Source organism: Phalacrocorax aristotelis, chromosome 3, assembly GCF_949628215.1.
Source record: "Phalacrocorax aristotelis chromosome 3, bGulAri2.1, whole genome shotgun sequence".
Lineage (NCBI taxonomy): Eukaryota > Metazoa > Chordata > Aves > Suliformes > Phalacrocoracidae > Phalacrocorax > Phalacrocorax aristotelis.
Window position 1 is genome coordinate 112,361,448 of NC_134278.1, and position 18,774 is coordinate 112,380,221.

An 18,774-nucleotide genomic window follows, 5' to 3' on the forward strand; every position below is an offset into this window, starting at 1 on the left:
ACAATAATCCCATTACAGTAAACCAAGTGTAGCTTCAAATTTTTACAGGTTGTTTAGTGGAAGTCAGAAGTATTCCTGAAGGTTAGAGACAGTATCTGGTAGCAAGAGGCCAGGATGCTTTTGAGCTTCATTTCTGACTTCACACGTGATTCAAGGTATCAGAAGAGGCAAGGCAGAAAAGTCAGAATTAAAAACTCAAAGACACCTCTTCATAGAAAGAGAATTTGAAAAAAAAGGTATTTGATTGCATTAAAAAAACCTCTTCTCTGTACTTCTGTGACACTCCAGAAGAAATCCTAGCTACTCTACTGCATGAAAGGTGCAAAGGACCCAGTCTCAATGAGCTTGGTTCAGTTGTTTAAGCAAGTGTTTAGTGTCATTTGAGAAGCCTTAGGGCACATTTATGGCAGCTATGACACAAGGTTTTTCAGAGAGATCAGTGCCCTTTGGGTCAGCAGCTGAAAAGGCCAAGCAAGATACCCTAGGGAACCTCAGAATTAGACAGCTATATTTAGGCAAGTGAATCAAGTCCCACTTTTCCAATAAAAGAAAAAAAGATACAGGAAGGATTTGCAGGATGGTTATTTGGTTCCTGAGCAAAGGGTTGCAGGTGTGGGGTTCTTTCTTAACTTCAACTGATAAATGCTGCTGGGGGGGGGGGGGGGGGGGGGAGGGAACAACAGTGTAAGACTCCGTACAAAAAGAGAAATTATGTTCTGTTCTAAAGTGGGCAGATCTGCAAAAACAGAGTAAAAGTAAATGAGCTGGATCCCAAGCTAAGCAAGAAGGCAACAGGACAATCCTAATTACTTCTGTAGCGGGCAAGTGCTTTCTCAGAAATCTTAGTAGTGGAGTTGAAGAGGACAAAGATGAGAACAACAGATAATACAAGAGAGGGTAAGATACTGGTAGAAACTTAAGACAGGCAACACTGGAGAAGTTAGAACAAAGAGACACTGGGTAAGTGAGAAAAGGGAAAGCAAAAGTGAAGGCCAAATACACTCAAACAAATGGACTGTAGACCATCACTAGAAACTGCAGCCCAAACAGGAGGAAAAAGGAGGAAGAGCAAAGTAGGAAGACACTATGGTAATACCAGTGTGGAGGCCTAAGCTAAAATCTTTTAAATGTCTCCAAGTCCATACTTGTATGTAGATACTTGTAAGGTCACTTCTCTTGATGCAGAAATATACCATTTAGGACTTATACTTACAAAAACTTGTCATTTACTTGCTCAAGGGAAGACCAGAAGGTAAGGAAAATTGTTTGTTTGTTTGGGTTTTTTTTGACACAAAAACCCAAAACACAACCCACAACCCCAACAACAAAAGTGAGAGGAAAGTGATTATTTAAAAGGGGAAAATATTGTTGCAAACTTTGTATTCTAAGAAGAAATAACTGTAGTAAAAAGACAAGGCGCTCTCCTAATGTTTCCCATTAGGCACATTCATTAGCTAACGAAGAGGTTACCAAAGGAAGATGATTCATTACTCCTGTCACATGAAGCAAGATACAACAAAACTCCAGAAAACATATTACCCAGAAAAATCTTTGGTACTTTGCATGACCCAGCAAATAGACACTTACCATACAGGTAGTGTTATTATGAACTATAATCTGAATTACATCAAACAAAAAGTCCTTCCTATAAGAGCCTCAACTAAACCACAACCTGTGAAAAATAACCTAATGGTGCACAGAAGACCGATACATGCATTGCAGCAACCTAGTTATGAGAACCTTGCATCTTACAATGACTTGTAAAATCATTTTTACAATTGTTTATTGACACAATAAACAAGTGTTTAGCAAACTAATTTCCAACGCAGCTTTTAAAAGGGCAACAAGGAAGTCAGGCTCTTCTCCATATTTATCATTTTGTTTGTTTCTAATTACTTCCTTAAAGTAGAAAGCCACAGGAAGACTAGATAAGCTTACTGAAAGAGTTCCATCACAGGAATAAAAGCAGATGAAGTTCTGTACAGTATATTATGGACAATATTCTTAGACTAGTTAGGCAGCAAAACTGTGATTTCCTCCTCTAAGGCCCTTAACTACAATGAGTAAGAAACTAAGAAACAGAAATTAGAAGCAAAGAAAGAAAAACTAAGCTTTAAACAAGACAAAAGAAACGTTCTTTCGGATCAAGGAAAGCAAAGTGGCAGCAGTAGAACCCAGAGCTGTAATCCACTCACATAAAAATAGTGAAAATCAGACAGAAGATGAAAATACTAGAGTTCAAGAGGCCACAGAGAACAGTAGTATCGCAAGGGCAACACATTGTTTAATCACCGTGAAATTCCGGATGACAGCACTCAAGGACAGAGACGGAGGGAGCCATCAGTGCCTGAAAAAGAAAATGTGAAGAGCACAGGCAAAAAAAATAAGAGTCACACTCCCTTAGTAACAAGCAGCAGTGAAAGCTTGAGTGAAAATGGAAAACCAAAACCAAGAGATTCCAGGGTCTGCTCAAACAAAATTGCAATGATGAGGAAACTGATTCTTAACGTTGTATTTTAGTTATTAATATTAATCAGTTAAGACTATTACAGTCTATAACTCTGCTTATCCTGACAATTTCTACTACGGCATCTGCCTTGATGTTTTAGCAAGGAAGACCAATATGTCTGCAAGTGTTACAAAAAACTTCATCTCAAAATACACAAATACTTCTCCCAGAAAGGATAATGGACATTACTCAGCAGATATGGCTGTCCAGTTAGCAATAAAGGACAGCTCTGCATACCTCTTAGAATAAAGTTCTGTCCTTGGAACACAGAGTTACAAATCTTATTAAGAGCTTTGAAAAATTCACATATAAAGAAAAACACTGTGTTTAACATGGCAGCATTGAGTGCTGGATGAACTAATAAAAGAATACAGCTGTCTCAGATTTTAATTGACAGTCTAGCAAAAGTAAGCTCAAGTTTTCAAACCATTCTGGCCATGAAAACACAGAATTTATTATTTCCCTTACAGAAGAAAATAAAGTAAAAGCGTGATGGAAAAATTAAAAAATTTCTGAAGTGTGACGGAAGACAATTAGTATGACAAACTAATTTATCTCCAACACCAACATAATATTTTCTCCAGTATGAAATTGTGGATATCTCCAAGGTTCCTGGCTGCACCTGACTAACAGTGTAACATTCCAGCAGCTCAGAATACATGCAAGATTAAGGTGAACATGACATCTGAAAAAAAATTATTAAATAGCTAACTGGATATCAAGAAAATGTATTAAAATTACTAAAGCTAACAACACAATCATTTTACACTGCAGGTAGTCAGCCACTGCCTTGCCTGCAAGCACATTTTCCCCTTTTTCAAAAAACAGTGAACTTCCTGGTCTTTTGGAAAACAGGACTGTGACTATGCAGTTATACTTCTCTAAAGTAGAATACCAACAGTTTTCGACACACTAGGATTCAAACTAGGGTATTTGTACAGCGGCAGCGGTTATGATTGATGATACGCAAAGATCTGATCTGTTGCAAAGAGGATGTAACACAAACCACAAAGGAACTACACACTTCAGCCTGTATTGGGTACCACATAATGGAGGCCATACACTGGTGATCCTGAACATTTTCAGCCAATCTTTTTATTCTGGCAGATTTCGCAACTTTCCTTTGCAGAAATATTCTGCCCTTGAAAGATAACATATCTAGCAACAACCTACAACAAAGTATCTACGAATCTCTGGTTGCACACCATGGCCGTCTTCCCCTGACATCATTATAGATCTAAACACAGAATTATTAGAGTTGTCTTGAATCTGCTCACATCGCTATTTATTCCACATGCCGTGAGACTGAATGATGCACAGCATTTTCAGACATGTAAAGCTGAAATGCGGAGGATTGTTATTACTTCAATTCACTGCTATTATTAGGCACTTCTGGGAAATATACACTCATTTATACCACTTTCAGTTGGTCATGTTAAAATATAGAGAATCTTTAAATTCTGTGGTTTGGGTTTTGTGAAGATGGAGATGCTATAACACTAAATTATAGTTGTTTTGTTTAATTGCTATTTCAGAAACTGGGAGGGAAAACAAAAAGAAAAAGCTGATTTCTCAATATCGAAGTTTAATGCATAGTCCATAACCATATTTCTAGGTACTTTAACTAGACTATAGTCATTTAGTATATTAGTGTAGTCTGTATGCCTATGTCCTCACATATAGGCATTTTAATCTACTAATTTTCCTTTACGAATCAGGAAAAATTCTAGCCTCTATTTAAAAAAAACTAAAGACTGAAAGCTCTCCAAATGTCATGACAGAGTGCTGTATGGTGATGAGTTACTACAGTCCCGTAGAAAATACAAAACCATTCTCCAGAGCAATGTCATCCAATTAAGCTTCTTTTCACTGCATCTTGATCGTAGTCATCAGACACGTCTCAAGTAGAATCTATTATACATTGACGGACACATCAAGACTCAACAGGTTGAGTCTGCTACACAACATCGCATTTAAAAAAAAAAGTTTAGATGAGGACAAAAAAATAAAAATCTACCTAGTAGGGTAGCTGGCTTCATATAATATGGCTATTACTTCCTGAAAATTCTGAATAAATGCATAGCCACATCTTTTTTTCTTAAAATAACTGTGAGCTAGGACTTAACATTCCATTTTCATCTTTTGGAAAAGAACAATTAGTAAGCCTTTTGAGACATGATTTCATACTTCTAGAACAGATAAAATAGTTGTAGTAGACTGATACGACTTCCTTATAAGTGCCAAATGGAAGCTTTAAAGTACTTCTAATGACAAAAAGTTTAATTGTGTTGATTACTGTTCATAAACAAGAAGGGCTTCCAGTGCACTACATAATGACAAGAAAAACTACTACAGAAGGAATACAACAACATTCTTGATATTTAAAATGTCTTGGAGAACTATAGCATGTGTATGATGCAGCCTAAATGGATATTATCAAAGCAGTAAGTGTTTTGAACGTTTAACATTTCTGTTCACACTAAGTACTTGCTCCACCAGACAGCATAATTTCACAGACTCACAGGATAGCTGAGGTTGGACAGCACCTCTGGACACTGCCTAGTCCAATCCCTCAGCTCAGAGCAGGGTCAACAACAGCAGATGGCTAAGGGTCATGTCCAGTTGGGTTTTGAGTATCTCCAAAGATAGAGATATACAAGATACACAAGCTCTGAGAGCAACCTGTTCCACTGTTTGACCATCCTTGCAAAAAAAGTTTTTTTATTACATTTAAATGAAATTTTCTGTATTTCAATTTGTGACCATTTCCCTTCAGTGACCACCACTGAGAAGAGCTTGGCTCCCTCATCTTCATCCCCCCCCCATCATGTATTTATACACGTTGGTATCACTTGCCCTGAGCCTTCTCTTCCCAAGAAGCCCCAGATCTCTTGGCCTCTCCTTGTACAGCAGACACTCCTGTCCCTCAGTTGTCTTTGTGGTGTTCTGCTGGATTCATTTCAATATGTCCATGCCTTATTGGTACTAGGGAGACCAGTACTGGACACAGTACTCTAAATGTGGTTTCACCAGTACTGCCTTGGTGAATCGCCAAGCTTTAAACATTATTTTGTCTGAAATTCTTCATCCCCCTTATATTTTATTGTTAGAGATAAAAACCAACACTTTATACCATTTTTCATACACAGATTATCAGCAACTCAAGTGTTTAGAAAACTGCTTTTTACCTTCTAAAAACATACAAAAGCAAATTTTATCCTAATCCTTTGAACAAAAAAACAGACTCATTGAAGGGTGGGCAAATGAGCCACCTGTCTACGGATCTTCCAAGAGTAAGGAGGATTTAACCACAAACTAAATCAGCAAAACCAAAGTCACATTTCTCTAATCTGGTCAATTATCCTAGCTACTATTTAGAGATACCTAATAAAATAACAGACCGACTTCTTTTATTGGAGCTTTATAAAGAATTTTTCCTAAGAGATAAAGAAAGAAACAAGGTAAAGCATATACAAATCGTGATTCTAAAAATGGTCATGAGATTGTCTTAGTTGTAACATTTTATTAGAAATATTGGGAGGGGATTTGTGACTTTCAGCTTTTAGGACTAATGTTTTCAAATTTGTAATATCAACGAAGGCTGTAAACTTATCTTAAAAATTATATATTCTTACAATTGTGTGTTCTTAGGGCTGAAGCTTTAAGAAAAAATAATAAACACAGTACCTCAAAACTCATAAAATTGGTTAGACGCATTGCAAAAGTTAACACGATGTACACCACCATTACTGAAAGAGAGGCCAAGATGCAATAGCAATAGTTTTTAACTTACATTTGAGTGTTTCTCCAGCATAAGGGATATGTAGTTTAAATCGATCACAGCTAGGTCCAGGGGTCAAGGATGTACAGCTAAAAATGAAAATAAGAGAAGAAAATGCTAAGCAGTTACAGATGGTAGCAGATGCTAATATTATTCTACAGGGTACAAATAACTGACATAGTAAAGATGATGTGAATATGAGAAATACTCATCCTTATACTTCTGGGAAACGGGAAGATGTTAGAAAGATGCAGGAGACCCATTCTCTTTTGATCAGGAGTTCTCACAACAGCATGAGAAACTTTAGGATCTGTGCCAACAATCTTCTTCCCATTTTAACACAGAAAATACACATATAAAATGCCCTGGTTTGACAGTTATTAGAATAACACCAATTAGTCAAAGTCAGCAAATTCTCTATTTTGTATACAATTTTGCACGTCACAACTCTCTACCTATGCCGCAGTAACATGGTTACATGCTCCCTATCCCTGCCATCCAGATACTTGAGATGAGTCTCAGTTTTAATACATCAACATTCAGTCATTTTTACCTATACTAAAATTTAATTTTTCCCTTGTGGAAAAGTCTCACACCAAGCCTCCAGGTGAGAAAGCTTCAGAATCAGGTATTTGATGCTATGACAACTGAGCATGTAATTTCATGACCTGTGACAATTTCATATCTCCTGTTTATCTGGAACACTGCAACAGCAGTTGGGTCTCACGGTGATGAGTGAGCATTTTATGAACACAAAAGTCACTGAAAAACTGTTTAGTGTCTAGGCCAGAGATGATCAACTTTTTCACACCTTTTCAGTCACATACCAAAACCTTTGCATAACAAAGAATCAAGTATCTCAGCTGCAAAAGGAGAAACAGTGACACACATTATTTCACTGGCAGGAATGGTCCCTGGAGGTCTGGCCACTGTGCACTGGTGGGCATATGACTGGTGGGCAAAAATACTGGAAGTCCTCAGCAGGTCGTTGCTTTCCATATCTAGGGATCCTGATAATCCAGAAGTCTTTCTGCCAGCCTAGTATCACTGAGAATTGGTTTTTTCCCACAGCATGAGCGCTACACTTGTTGCAAGCCACTTATAGCTCAAACCTAAAGACTGCCTAACTCTACACAAAACAAACAGTGAAAGAAGGCAGACAGAGGTAAAACAACTTGCCCAAGCTCACTTATCAGATCACTGGTAGAGCTCTAAAACAAACGTCTGACAGTATAATGTTATGTTAAATATATTGTGTAATAATATTATGTATATAATACACAGAGCCAAAAGCAAAAAGATGGGTAGGCCAGAAAGTAAAAAAATTCTGATCCTACCTTATCAGATACAACGCTAACTCCTGCAGCTCTGTCTTGCTGCAGAAGAGACATCAGGGCAAAAAGGCCAATGTTAATTCTCACTAACATACTCAAAATGCTTCAGAGAGCCATTTCTCTCAGATGCTGGCTCTACAGTCTCTTTTCTCTTTACACCTGCAAGTTATGGAAACCATGTGCACTAGCTTCAGATTGCTTTTATTCAGTAAGCTACATTTACTATTTAATCAAATTTGTGCCCACACGTAGCTTCATCAAAAAGAAGCAGCCACAGAACTACAGGTCAATTAACTTAAATGAAGTTTCCACAAAAATACTAGAAAACATAAGCAAACCATTTGTGAGATCCTAGAATCTAACACAGATACAATTAACAGCCTACATTGATTCAACAAGAACACACTACATTTTTTCCAGTTCTCATTACATAAATTAGATAACTGCCCTTGCAAATAAAAGGGAAGCGACACAAGTCCTATCTTTACTTTAGAAAGGTTGTTGCAATGTCTTGTGAGAGCACCACACAGAACAATCTATAGAAACATAATTTAGATACAACTACTATCAGATGTGTGCAGAACTGACTGGAAAGCAAGTTTCAGAAAAGATTACTTCTCATCTTGCTTCATCCAGGAAGAACACGCTGACTGGGTTTTCTTCTGGTAGAATAGTACTTTGCATTTCATTGAAAGACTGATGATGGAAAAGAGATGATGTTTATTAAACCTGCCAATGATGGCAACATGAAAGTGAACACAGCATGCTGAACGCCAAGACCAGAGCTGAAAAAATGGTTTGATTTAACGGTCTGGACTACTACTTTTTGAATTACATCTAGGCAGGGCTTAGCAAGAAGAGTAAGCATCACCACCCTCGCTGGAGTAAAATCAGGTTGAGAATATGAAAGATTGGAGCTCCAGTGCAACAGAAACAAGGGAATATAATTTGTCCAAAGATGCGGGTTTTCTAGTAGGTGAGAAAAGCAAAACAGGAGTACCCGTTGTTAGGGTATGGATGAATTTAGCAGCTATAGGTATCACAGTATTATTTTCTACTTTCAAGCCATTTCCAAAGCTTACATCACATAAGGCAAATTCTAAGAAGCATTAAAATAAAGCAATACAAAAAAGAAGTCCTTTGCAACTTTCAAAATATCTCTGCAATAGCGGTTAATATTTAATGGAAGTTTCTTTCAAAGTATCACAGATCACAGTCTGAGGCACATTTTTCAAATACCATCAAAATAACATTGTTGTTAGCTTTTCAATAGACACAAAAATTTCTGATCCTGCAAATACCCTACAATCTTTTCTTGTAGCACAATAGGCTACTTGGAAATACTTAGGGAAAGTACAAAATTCTTTACTATTAAAATAAATGCTCAATTTAATGGTAAAGATCCCTAAAAGCAATAGTAAGTATATTTTCTAGATTATTATACTCCACTAGAGATATTTTTAATTTTATTGGTCTAGAAGTGATGGAAAGTGACAATATTTACTTTTTTTACCCCCAGATTACTCTGGCTAGGCTGTGCAAAAAACTTCAATAACCACAACAGGCTGAGCAACCAAGCAAAAATCTTAAATACGTCCATTTGAAAGGAGGCAGTTACTTTTTAGTATAAACAGTAAAAGAACAAAACTTTGGAAAAACTAGCAGTCTATGTGTGACGTTATTTCAACAGAAAGCCACAGATAATGGCCCGGCTATGGACATCATCTCTTGCTTGAATTTCCTTAACACATAGAAGCACTCATAATTACAAATGTGCCACACCTAAAAGCTTGGCCTCTATCCTCTCCAAAATGGAAGATTTTACATTTGCTGATCCTTTTACTTAACGTGGTCCACACAAAAGTCACGCTGAAAAGGAATGACTTGTAACAACGTCTTTTAAAGGTTATTTGTTGTCCTATCTTCACAGGGAATTGACAGATAGGACAGTAATATCTGGTGTTTAGAACTAATTTCAGAAGCTGACTCCACGTCATGATGAATAGATGTGTTTTCTCCCTTTTTATTGATGGAAAAATATTACACTGGTTTGCATATCTTCCCCTAAATAGTTAATATTTTTCATAGGAAAGCCATGGAAGCAATAATTAATACTCTGATGCTCAGAGCAGTGATATGAATTAGTCTTTGTAAAATGATTAATGCTATACCACAAGATCTTCTACAATGGTTTCCCTACTAAAATATCAAAGAACTTGATAAGTTTCAGTGACAAAGGAATATGCTTGAATGTATCGCTTAAAAACCATGCTGCCCTATTCAAAGGAGCCCTATAGTTGGAATCTGGTAGATGGGATCAAATATACAAGAAACCGTATCTGCTGAGAAAGAGAAGAGTTTGTATTCAGCTATTAGCTCACTTGAGCTGAGATACATTACATCATTATAAAATATGTGTTCCAAGGAGGAGAAAAGTAGAACATTCCTTTGTTGAGTGTTTGATGGATCTTGCAGTTGGGATTGTCTGTGACCTGTTGAGAAAAGGTTTCTTTCACAGTAAATAAAACATGCATAAACTAAACCAGTTCTTATTAAAAGAAAAAGTTACTGTCAGCACCAGATGCTTAGTTAGAGGTGCTCAGAATTCTTTACCAGCCACAAAAAGGAAACAAGAAAGATTACCGAAGACAAAAAAGAAGGTGGGGGGAATATAAAAATAAATAAATAAATCGGAAAAGTCACTCAGTTCTGCTGCTTGGATCAAGGCATCAGCCTATAATGATAGGTATAGTAGAAGGTATTTTTCTGCAAAATTAATACCTCCCAGAACATTCTAAAAGCATCTAGAAAGGCAGTTCTAGTTGAGCTGAACATTCAGGTTTTCTCTTACACCAAAGTATTTCTAATTGACTGTATTTATAACTTCTTCTGTTTTGTTTAAGTTTAAAAAAATTTTTCCCCTTCCTTCTGAGCCACTGTTATATTTTACAGGATTGAAGCCATGATGATAATGAGGACTGTGATAGTCCTAGGTTTCAACATGGTCTTCCTATCAACTAGTCTTCTACAACCAGCACTTCACAGTATTCCCAAGAAAAAGTTTTAAAGTATTTGGGCTCCGGTAAAAACTTATCCAAAACCAAGTTCTATGCCAGCTGAAGGGGTCATGATGAAAAAGGAGCTCAACTCTTTACCACCTTAATCCTTAAAGTCTGGAGATAAGTGGTTATTCTATCCAAAGAATTAAAAAAAACACAAACCACCCACACAAAAAAAACCCAAACGACGGAAAAAACCACACCACCACTAGCACCGCCCCCCAAAACCACCTCTTTATACCCCAAAATTCCAGTTTGAGGCTCATTTTTTTCACACCGCTCCTAAAAATCTGCTGCTTAGAACCATATGAGTCCATATCAAACATCCAGAAATGCCAACAGAAGTACAATAGCTCTACTGAAAATATACGATCTCCTTTTTATTTCTTCTTCTTCAGTTGGTGGTAAGGGTGTATGCCCCAATATTCATGTCAGGTAAATTTAATCGCTATCAAATTTCTTTATTAAAAAAGGTATGCAATGTGTTTAGTCATTCAAGTCTTTCTTAGATCATACAGAAACTTTACCACCTTCTCTGTCTGAAGACAAATTCTCAGTGAATTTTACTGTACAATAACAAAGAAATATTAGACTAAGAATTTTAGTCACTATCATTTCAGGAATTTAATATTGAGACTGCCTAACCTAAACAGCCAGAGATGTAAAAGCGTCTTTAATCTCATGATGCTTAGGCTGCTACACTTGCTCTTCTTGAGGATCCCTACTTTTCAGGTAACAGACAACTTTTTTCATTCACCAGGCTGTTGATGTAAAAGGCAAGAAAGCTTCACACAGAACTAGAGATACCCTGATGGAGAACGCTGCTAAAAACAACACACACATAAATAAAAAGAGCAACACCACAAAGGAACTTCTGATACTGGCTGTATTCCCAATTCTTCCCAGCTCTAATATACCTAGTATATGTTCCTAATTGCTCCTGTATGTGTCATATAAAGACACTGTTAGGGAAAAAGGAGGTCAAGTTCCTTTCATAATACAAGAGGCTAAAGAAGAAAATTAGTATTATTTTAGTGACGACAAGACACAATTCAATCAGGGGTTTAGGGGCTGGAGGTTTTGTCAGCAAGAGTCAAATATATTTCAGAGACAAAGCCCGGTAAATCCCTTGTTACTAAAAAGAGGCAGCAAACTCAAAACTCCACCTAAAACTCTTCAGCATTTGCTAAGAAAAACACCTTAAATGTTTAACTCAAATAGAACAGCCTTTGTCGATACCTTTAGATTCTCCTTTCCTCCCATTTTTGTAGATGGAAATCTGCTCCAGTGTTCCTTGAAGACACAGTATTCCTTCCCATTTAATTAAGAATTAATTGCAGAATTTAGAACAGATGGGTAAGTCATCTACAGAGGCATTAAGAATATTTAAAGTGGATGGAGGAGGAGGAGAGTGCAAGGAAGGCCAGCAGGTGACACGTTTTTGCAAACATCAGGGAAAAGAAAAATGGTGAAAATCACATTTTCGAGAGCTGACACTTATGATGAAAACCTGTATCATACTGCAGCTCCCTGCAGCGGCGCACAAAGCTTTACAGGCTCCCAGAGGCCTGCAAATACACAAGAGGAGTACCAAGCAGCTGCCACTGAAAACCAACAGATCCAACCAAAATTCTGTCAATCAGGCAAAAGTTGAAATGGGAGAGAGTCTAGCTGACCAATTTTCAGTTCCCCTTCTTTAGACAAATATATGTATTATACATATGCGAGAGATGGACTTGCACTTAAAAAAAATAAAGACGCACAGCACTGCTTTTGGGAAATAAAAATCCAGTTACATTTAGAGTGATTGCATCTTACATATATATTTTAATTAAAATATTAAAATCTGAAAACTGATTCATAATTATTCCTAAGAACTTTCCATTAGATAAAACCCACTGCTTTCATAAAACTCATTTGTATCCTAGCTGGTTTCTTCCAACTACTTTCAAAGTAGCCTTCCGAATACTTTTGGTATTGCAATACAGATGATGATGATGTTTTTGAATCCTGTTAGTATGAACGATATTCCATAATAGCAACAGCATTTCAAACCATAGTTATCAACTGGAAAATTCCAAGGTGTCTCCAGCTGTGTCAACTATATTCCCAACAAAACCTTCATTTAAGAGCTGATTTTCCTATACGTACACATCTACGTTTTCTTGTATGAATTTCATCGTACTAATTGGAACTTTTAGAAAGGAGTGGGATGCTAGGCAGAACACATACCCTATGAAAACAACCCCTCACTTTCCGTCTGCACCCACCGGCAGATTTGCATTTTTAAAAAGTGAAGTTCAAATAACTATTTAAAATTAAATCAGCTGCCAGCAACCTGCTTTCACTAGGAACACTACACAAAAGCATCTAATTACTACAGTTATTAGTAAAACAAACATAGCAGCTGTATCTTAACAGAAAATGTAGCTTTACTTAATGTGAGGTGGGGAGTGCTCTGGGCCTACTTCTAGAACTGCAAATCTCTTGCACATCTCCCCTGATCTTGCGGCAGGTCTCCTCTAATCTCCTAAAGTACAGTGACTCTGCTGGAGGCAGACATTCAGCCCAGCCTCTATGGGGGAAACAGAGGAAGCACACTTATATATTTCCAAACATCTCAGAGAACTTCTACATCAAATGAAGTACATACAAACCCCACATGACTGATTTTCTTTTTTTTCCCCCTGTTCATTTAGCCTAGGAAGGCTGATTTTAGGACAGCTCTTTTCCAGTCACAATAGTAGGATGGGCTGGAAAGGGTCACCACAAAAAGGCATATCAACACAGAGCTGATAACCAGCACCACATCTAATATACTTACAAGCATATTTGAAAAAAATAGCTCAGAAGAATAGACTATCTCAAAAGTTTCCATTTGTAAAATCCCTGCAGTTTAGGGTGGGAGCTCATTATTATTGGGTCTCAAGGAGCTAATTATGATACAAATTAAGAAAAATAATTAACAACTAACAAAGGGAAGTTTTCAACAAAACATGCTTTACAAATATGCTTTAGAGACATCTTTTATAATCAAACTGATTACCTTTTTAAGCAAGATCTTTTATAGAGCTAATTGCCTGTAGCTCACCTTAAAAACTACACATAGTGGAAATAATCCTCAAAATAAAAAAATAGAAACAAAAAATGGAAAATGGAAATTTTAATGAAGGATTGAAAAATGGACAGAAACAGGAAAACTGCAGTAGGATAACACTCACAATGCATGCTCCAGTAGACTATGTTTTGCTAAATAAACTACTGAATTCACAGTATCATGAACTACCTTTCTGTCACACATTCAGGCAAGGAAAAGGCACTACTTCAGTGTACTTTAAGACCAGCTATAGCCCCAATCTTGGAATTCATTAGCAAAGTTTTAGAAAGGAGTATGAGGGAGTGGCAGGTGCATCCTTTGGATTTACTTCACCTCCTTCCCCTCCTGTCAGATTCAAAGTCCTGTTTCATATTTTCACAACTTCCATTTGATTATATGTTACTTTGTAATGAGTTAGAACCTAATAATCTCTCATGTTCTACTTCTACTGTTCACTAATGTGAATTCAATTTCTGAAGAAAGGAAAAAAAAGTCAGACAAGGAACATTTTTGCTTTTACATTACTCTAAAAGAGAACTATTCTTCACCAAGTATGAAATTACAGTCTACCACCTGGAGTTTCAGATCCTTTCGGTGTTCACAGAAAGAACGTATTTATACAAAAAGTCACAAAAGCTAAGGTACTATAAACGTAAGTTTTAATAAGACATTTAGCATTGCTCCCAACACCACCTGTAGTAGCCATAAAGACTTCCAACTTATTTTCCGACTTTGGAATAAGTAATTTGTTTCAAACCACAGAACTGTTTAGTTTATTGGAAAATGCAATGAGTTGCGATCGGGAAAAACAAAAGGACTAAAAGCATAGCCCATGTTTATGTATTTTCCTCCTTTAACAAACCAACTAAACAATATTAGGAGGAGTCCAGTGATCGTATGTCGTTCACATTACTTTTAAAGTTTTCTCCTAATTGCAGATTTTTAGAGCTTTCTGGTCACGGATCTCTAATGATTTGATTTTCTAAACTCTCAGAAGAAATTAATGTTAATATGACAACCACAAATTCAGTTCTTTGGGTAAGAAAGTTAGACCAAGCAAAGATCACCACATTTTGAACATTAACTCCATAGCTTTCAGTTGCACATAGATTCAGAAAGGTAACATCAAACCGCGTATGTTCATATAAAATACTGCAGAACTGGAGACACAGTAGAAAGCCTATGAAAGGATGACACCCAACTGAAAACATCATTTATTATTATAATAATTCTCCTATTTCTAGCATTATTTTAGATTAATTACAACATTAAAGATATGCAACAGACTAAAAAGACAGGAAAATCCTAAAATCATATACAAAATTACAACCGATCACCCTGTGGAACCACACCTGCAGAAAACAAGACCCACACAGCTGCATGTTACATCTTCTCCAGGAAGTCTGGCTAAAGAACCTCTCACCTTTCCCTGTTTTTCTCCAACTTCTCATTCTCACATTAATTCCCACAGTTCACAGCCACCTCAATTGTGCTAATACTATTTTCAAGGCTACATCATAAAGCATAAGATTAGTCATCGCTTTCTCCATGGTCACATCTAACTATACCTAAAGAAAGCAGTTCCATGTACCCTCCTCTTGGTGACAGTTAAAAAATCTCCCCTGGAAATATTTGTCCTTGCCCTCACAATCCAGTTCACTGCTTTCTCCCAGCATCACAGTAGGAGCTAGACCTGGCTCATCACTTAGCAGCCTCACAGGCACAGAAGAACAGGTAGGACCTCCCACAAGGACAAGGCTGCTCATGAGCAGAGACACCTTTTGATCCCAGGGAAAAGAGAGCCCAGTCTACCCGAAGTTCCTACAACTTTGTGTCTCCAACCCACTGCAAATGCCTTGACCTGTCTTAATGCCAGTGCCAATGCCACACCTCTCCTGCATCTATCTAATAAAACTGAATTTTGCCTAGGTGCAACAGGTTAAAACTAAAACATCAAAAGTCACATGAAAGATATAATACCACTCAAAATCTCCAAGGAAGTGACTCAAGTATCTTCATTGCCTGTAAATGGTTTGAAGTTGGCCTGAAATTGTATCACTTCTCCAGAGTTTAAATTAAGGCTTATGACTAAGATTTATAGATGTCTGAAAAACAGGACAGATAGTCAACCATCTACTAGTTCAAAAAATTCTCATTACAAAAGAATACTTAACAAAGAACATGAAACATTGTATTGTTCCCCCCCCTCCAAAACAACAAAAAATTCATGGCTCAAGTGCACAATCTGTAAACCAACTTTTACTCAAAAGATTGAAAACAACATTCTAGAAGAGGAGGAGGTAGAAAACAGAGGAAGAAATAATGTAAAGTGGGAGACATTTCTTTCAAAAGCCAAACAAATTTTTCTAGTGAACAAAGAACTGACCATCCAAAACAGAGCAACACATTTTTGGTTTAAAAATATTATTTCAGTGATGCATAGGAACCTGGGGGTTTTTACAAAAACATAACTTGAGAGGTTTTTATATTGGGTGGTTTTTACCTCTTTTCCATAATGGAATTCTGTAATTTCCTTTGATTAACTCAATTTCATTTGGGATTCTTTTATCTTACAATAATAAAAATACTCAGACCTAGTGGTCTAATTTTATTCTTTCAGCCATATACCACAGGTTACAAAGAAAGGAACCTGTGGCCTACACTGCAGAGTGGTTTGCCTCAGACATACCAATTCCCTTCTCTCAGGAAAGGTAAAATAAATGTGTTCCCTTTTATCAACTTTTACTTTTCTGTGGATTACTTAGGAGGTTTACCTTTACCTCAAGGACTGAATTCAGTATCTTCAATAAAAATACCAGTTTCAAGAGCAAACAAAACTCAGTTCACTTATACATACAGCTCTTAAGTATTTTTTTCGGATGCTCACTTCTAGTTTGATAACAGTTGCTTCAAGTTATCCGAGCAGTCAGAAAAATTCATTTCTCCATCAGTCAGAAGAAAGAGCAGCATGACTGATGGTTCAAGAAATCCCAAAGCATTTATAAGGGTGCATTTAAAAGGGCAGCAATATGGAGATGTCATCCTAAATGCCAACAAGAGACTCTTATGACAATGAAACTTCCCTTTGAAAATTTTTACACAGGCTTACATAGTGATCAATACATTATAAGAAAAGGCCTGTACAGCTTTTGGACTCCCACACTGTTAGAGAATGACCGTGCAGTTAGAAAATAGTTTACCAATTCTGTTTTCAAAAATGAGCGGTTTGCTTCCTTTATTATTACTGACGCACAGAAGTAATGCAAGTGCAAGGTCCTGCACCTGAGGAGAAACAACCCCATGCACCAGTACAGGCTGGGGGCTGAACTACTGGAAACCAGCTCTGTTGAGAAGGACCTGAGAGTGCTGGTGGACAGCAAGGTGACCATGAACCAACAATGTGCCCTTGTGGCCAAGAAGGCCAGTGGTATCCTGGGATGCATTAAAAGGAGTGTGGCCAGCAGATTGAGAGAGGTTATCCTCCCCCTCTACTCTGCCCTGGTAAGACCACATTTGGAGCACTGTGTCCAGTTTTGGGCCCCCCACTTTAAGAAGGACACAGAACTGCTCGAGCAAGTCCAGCGGAGAGCTACCAAGATGATCAGGGAGCTGGAGCATCTCCCTTATGAGGAAAGGATGAGAGACTTGGGTTTGTTCAGCCTGGAGAAGAGGAGACTGAGGGGGGATTTCATAAATACCTATAAATATCTAAAGGGTGGGTGTCAGGATGGTGGGACTGGGCTCTTTTCAGTAGTGCCCAGTGACAGGACAAGGGGCAATGGGCTCAAGCTGGAACACAGGAAGTTCCACCTCAATATGAGAATAAACTTCTTTCCTGTGAGGGTGACAGAGCAGTGGAACAGGCTGCCCAGGGAGGTTGTGGAGTCTCCTTCCCTGGAGACATTCAACACCCACCTGGACACGTTCCTGTGCCCCCTGCTCTATGTGTCCCTGCTCAAACAGGGGGATTGGACAAGATGATCTCCAGAGGCCCCTTCCAACCCCTGCCATTCCGTGATTCTGTGAAGTAGTTTACAGAAATATTCCCGCTGATTTCTGTTGGCTGTGATATATCATGGCCAAATCTGATCTTCAACACTGTTGCATACTAGTCTATCAAGATCAAGCCTCTGATCACCTCCTACGCTGTTAAAGCCCCTAAACTAATCAGACAATGACTGCAACAAACAGGCTAAAACACAAATGCATAGTCTTTTGCTTCGGCTACATTACACATGTACATCAGCTATTTAATGTTATACCATGTATGTGTATATGCATATGAGAGAGTCAGGCATATATGAAGTGTAATTGCATACTTAAGGCTGGAAGTACCAACCAGATACCCAGCAACATATTGTCCTCTACTCAGCAGAATAATAAAAAATTAACAGCCAGTTGTTCTCAGCTTCTGGTGAAATATAATATGCATCCAAGATCCATGGTATGAGAGAGATCTGTCCAGCTTACATTAAACAAATGGTGCATCTGTGTAATGCAAGGGTTTGGAAAAGGAGGATAAATTGGACCAGACACCCAATTACTAGATTTTTAGCTATCTTTACACAAAAAAATAAAGTCTCAGGAATTTTTTTCTCCTGCGGTAATGCACAATGCAAAGAAATAAGATAGACATCTACTACAATAGCAGGAAGTCCTGGACAGAGACCTACAATATATTAACGTAAACCCTGGCTTTCAAGAAGTGTTCAGTGAGTTGCTAAGGTAATAGCCAAAACATAGATTTAAATACCTTGCTAAGGTACATCTTTCCAACAGCATTTGGCATATATATTAGTACTACATCACGTGATGCTCTCTTTAAACAAATCAGAAAAGAAACAGCTGACACCTTATCAAATAGTTTCTTCTCATTTTTATTAAAGCATAAAACTGGTAGATATTATATTCAGTTTTTTCAAGGTCAGACAAGAGGAAGTCACTCACTATCCCTGTCTAAAAATACCAGAGACATACTGTGCAGTATTTAAATT

At 37.5% G+C, this 18,774-nt stretch overlaps 1 protein-coding gene across 3 annotated transcripts in view; it reads right to left on the bottom strand.

The window, feature by feature from the left end:
• BABAM2 (BRISC and BRCA1 A complex member 2) overlaps positions 1 to 18,774 on the bottom strand; it is a 174,278-nt gene that overhangs the window by 145,442 nt on the left and 10,062 nt on the right. For all 3 annotated transcript variants that reach the window (XM_075089111.1, XM_075089112.1, XM_075089109.1), the window contains exon 3: positions 6,303 to 6,379. In XM_075089111.1, the coding sequence (XP_074945212.1) occupies positions 6,303 to 6,379 (77 nt within the window). The remainder of the gene's footprint in view (positions 1 to 6,302; positions 6,380 to 18,774) is intronic.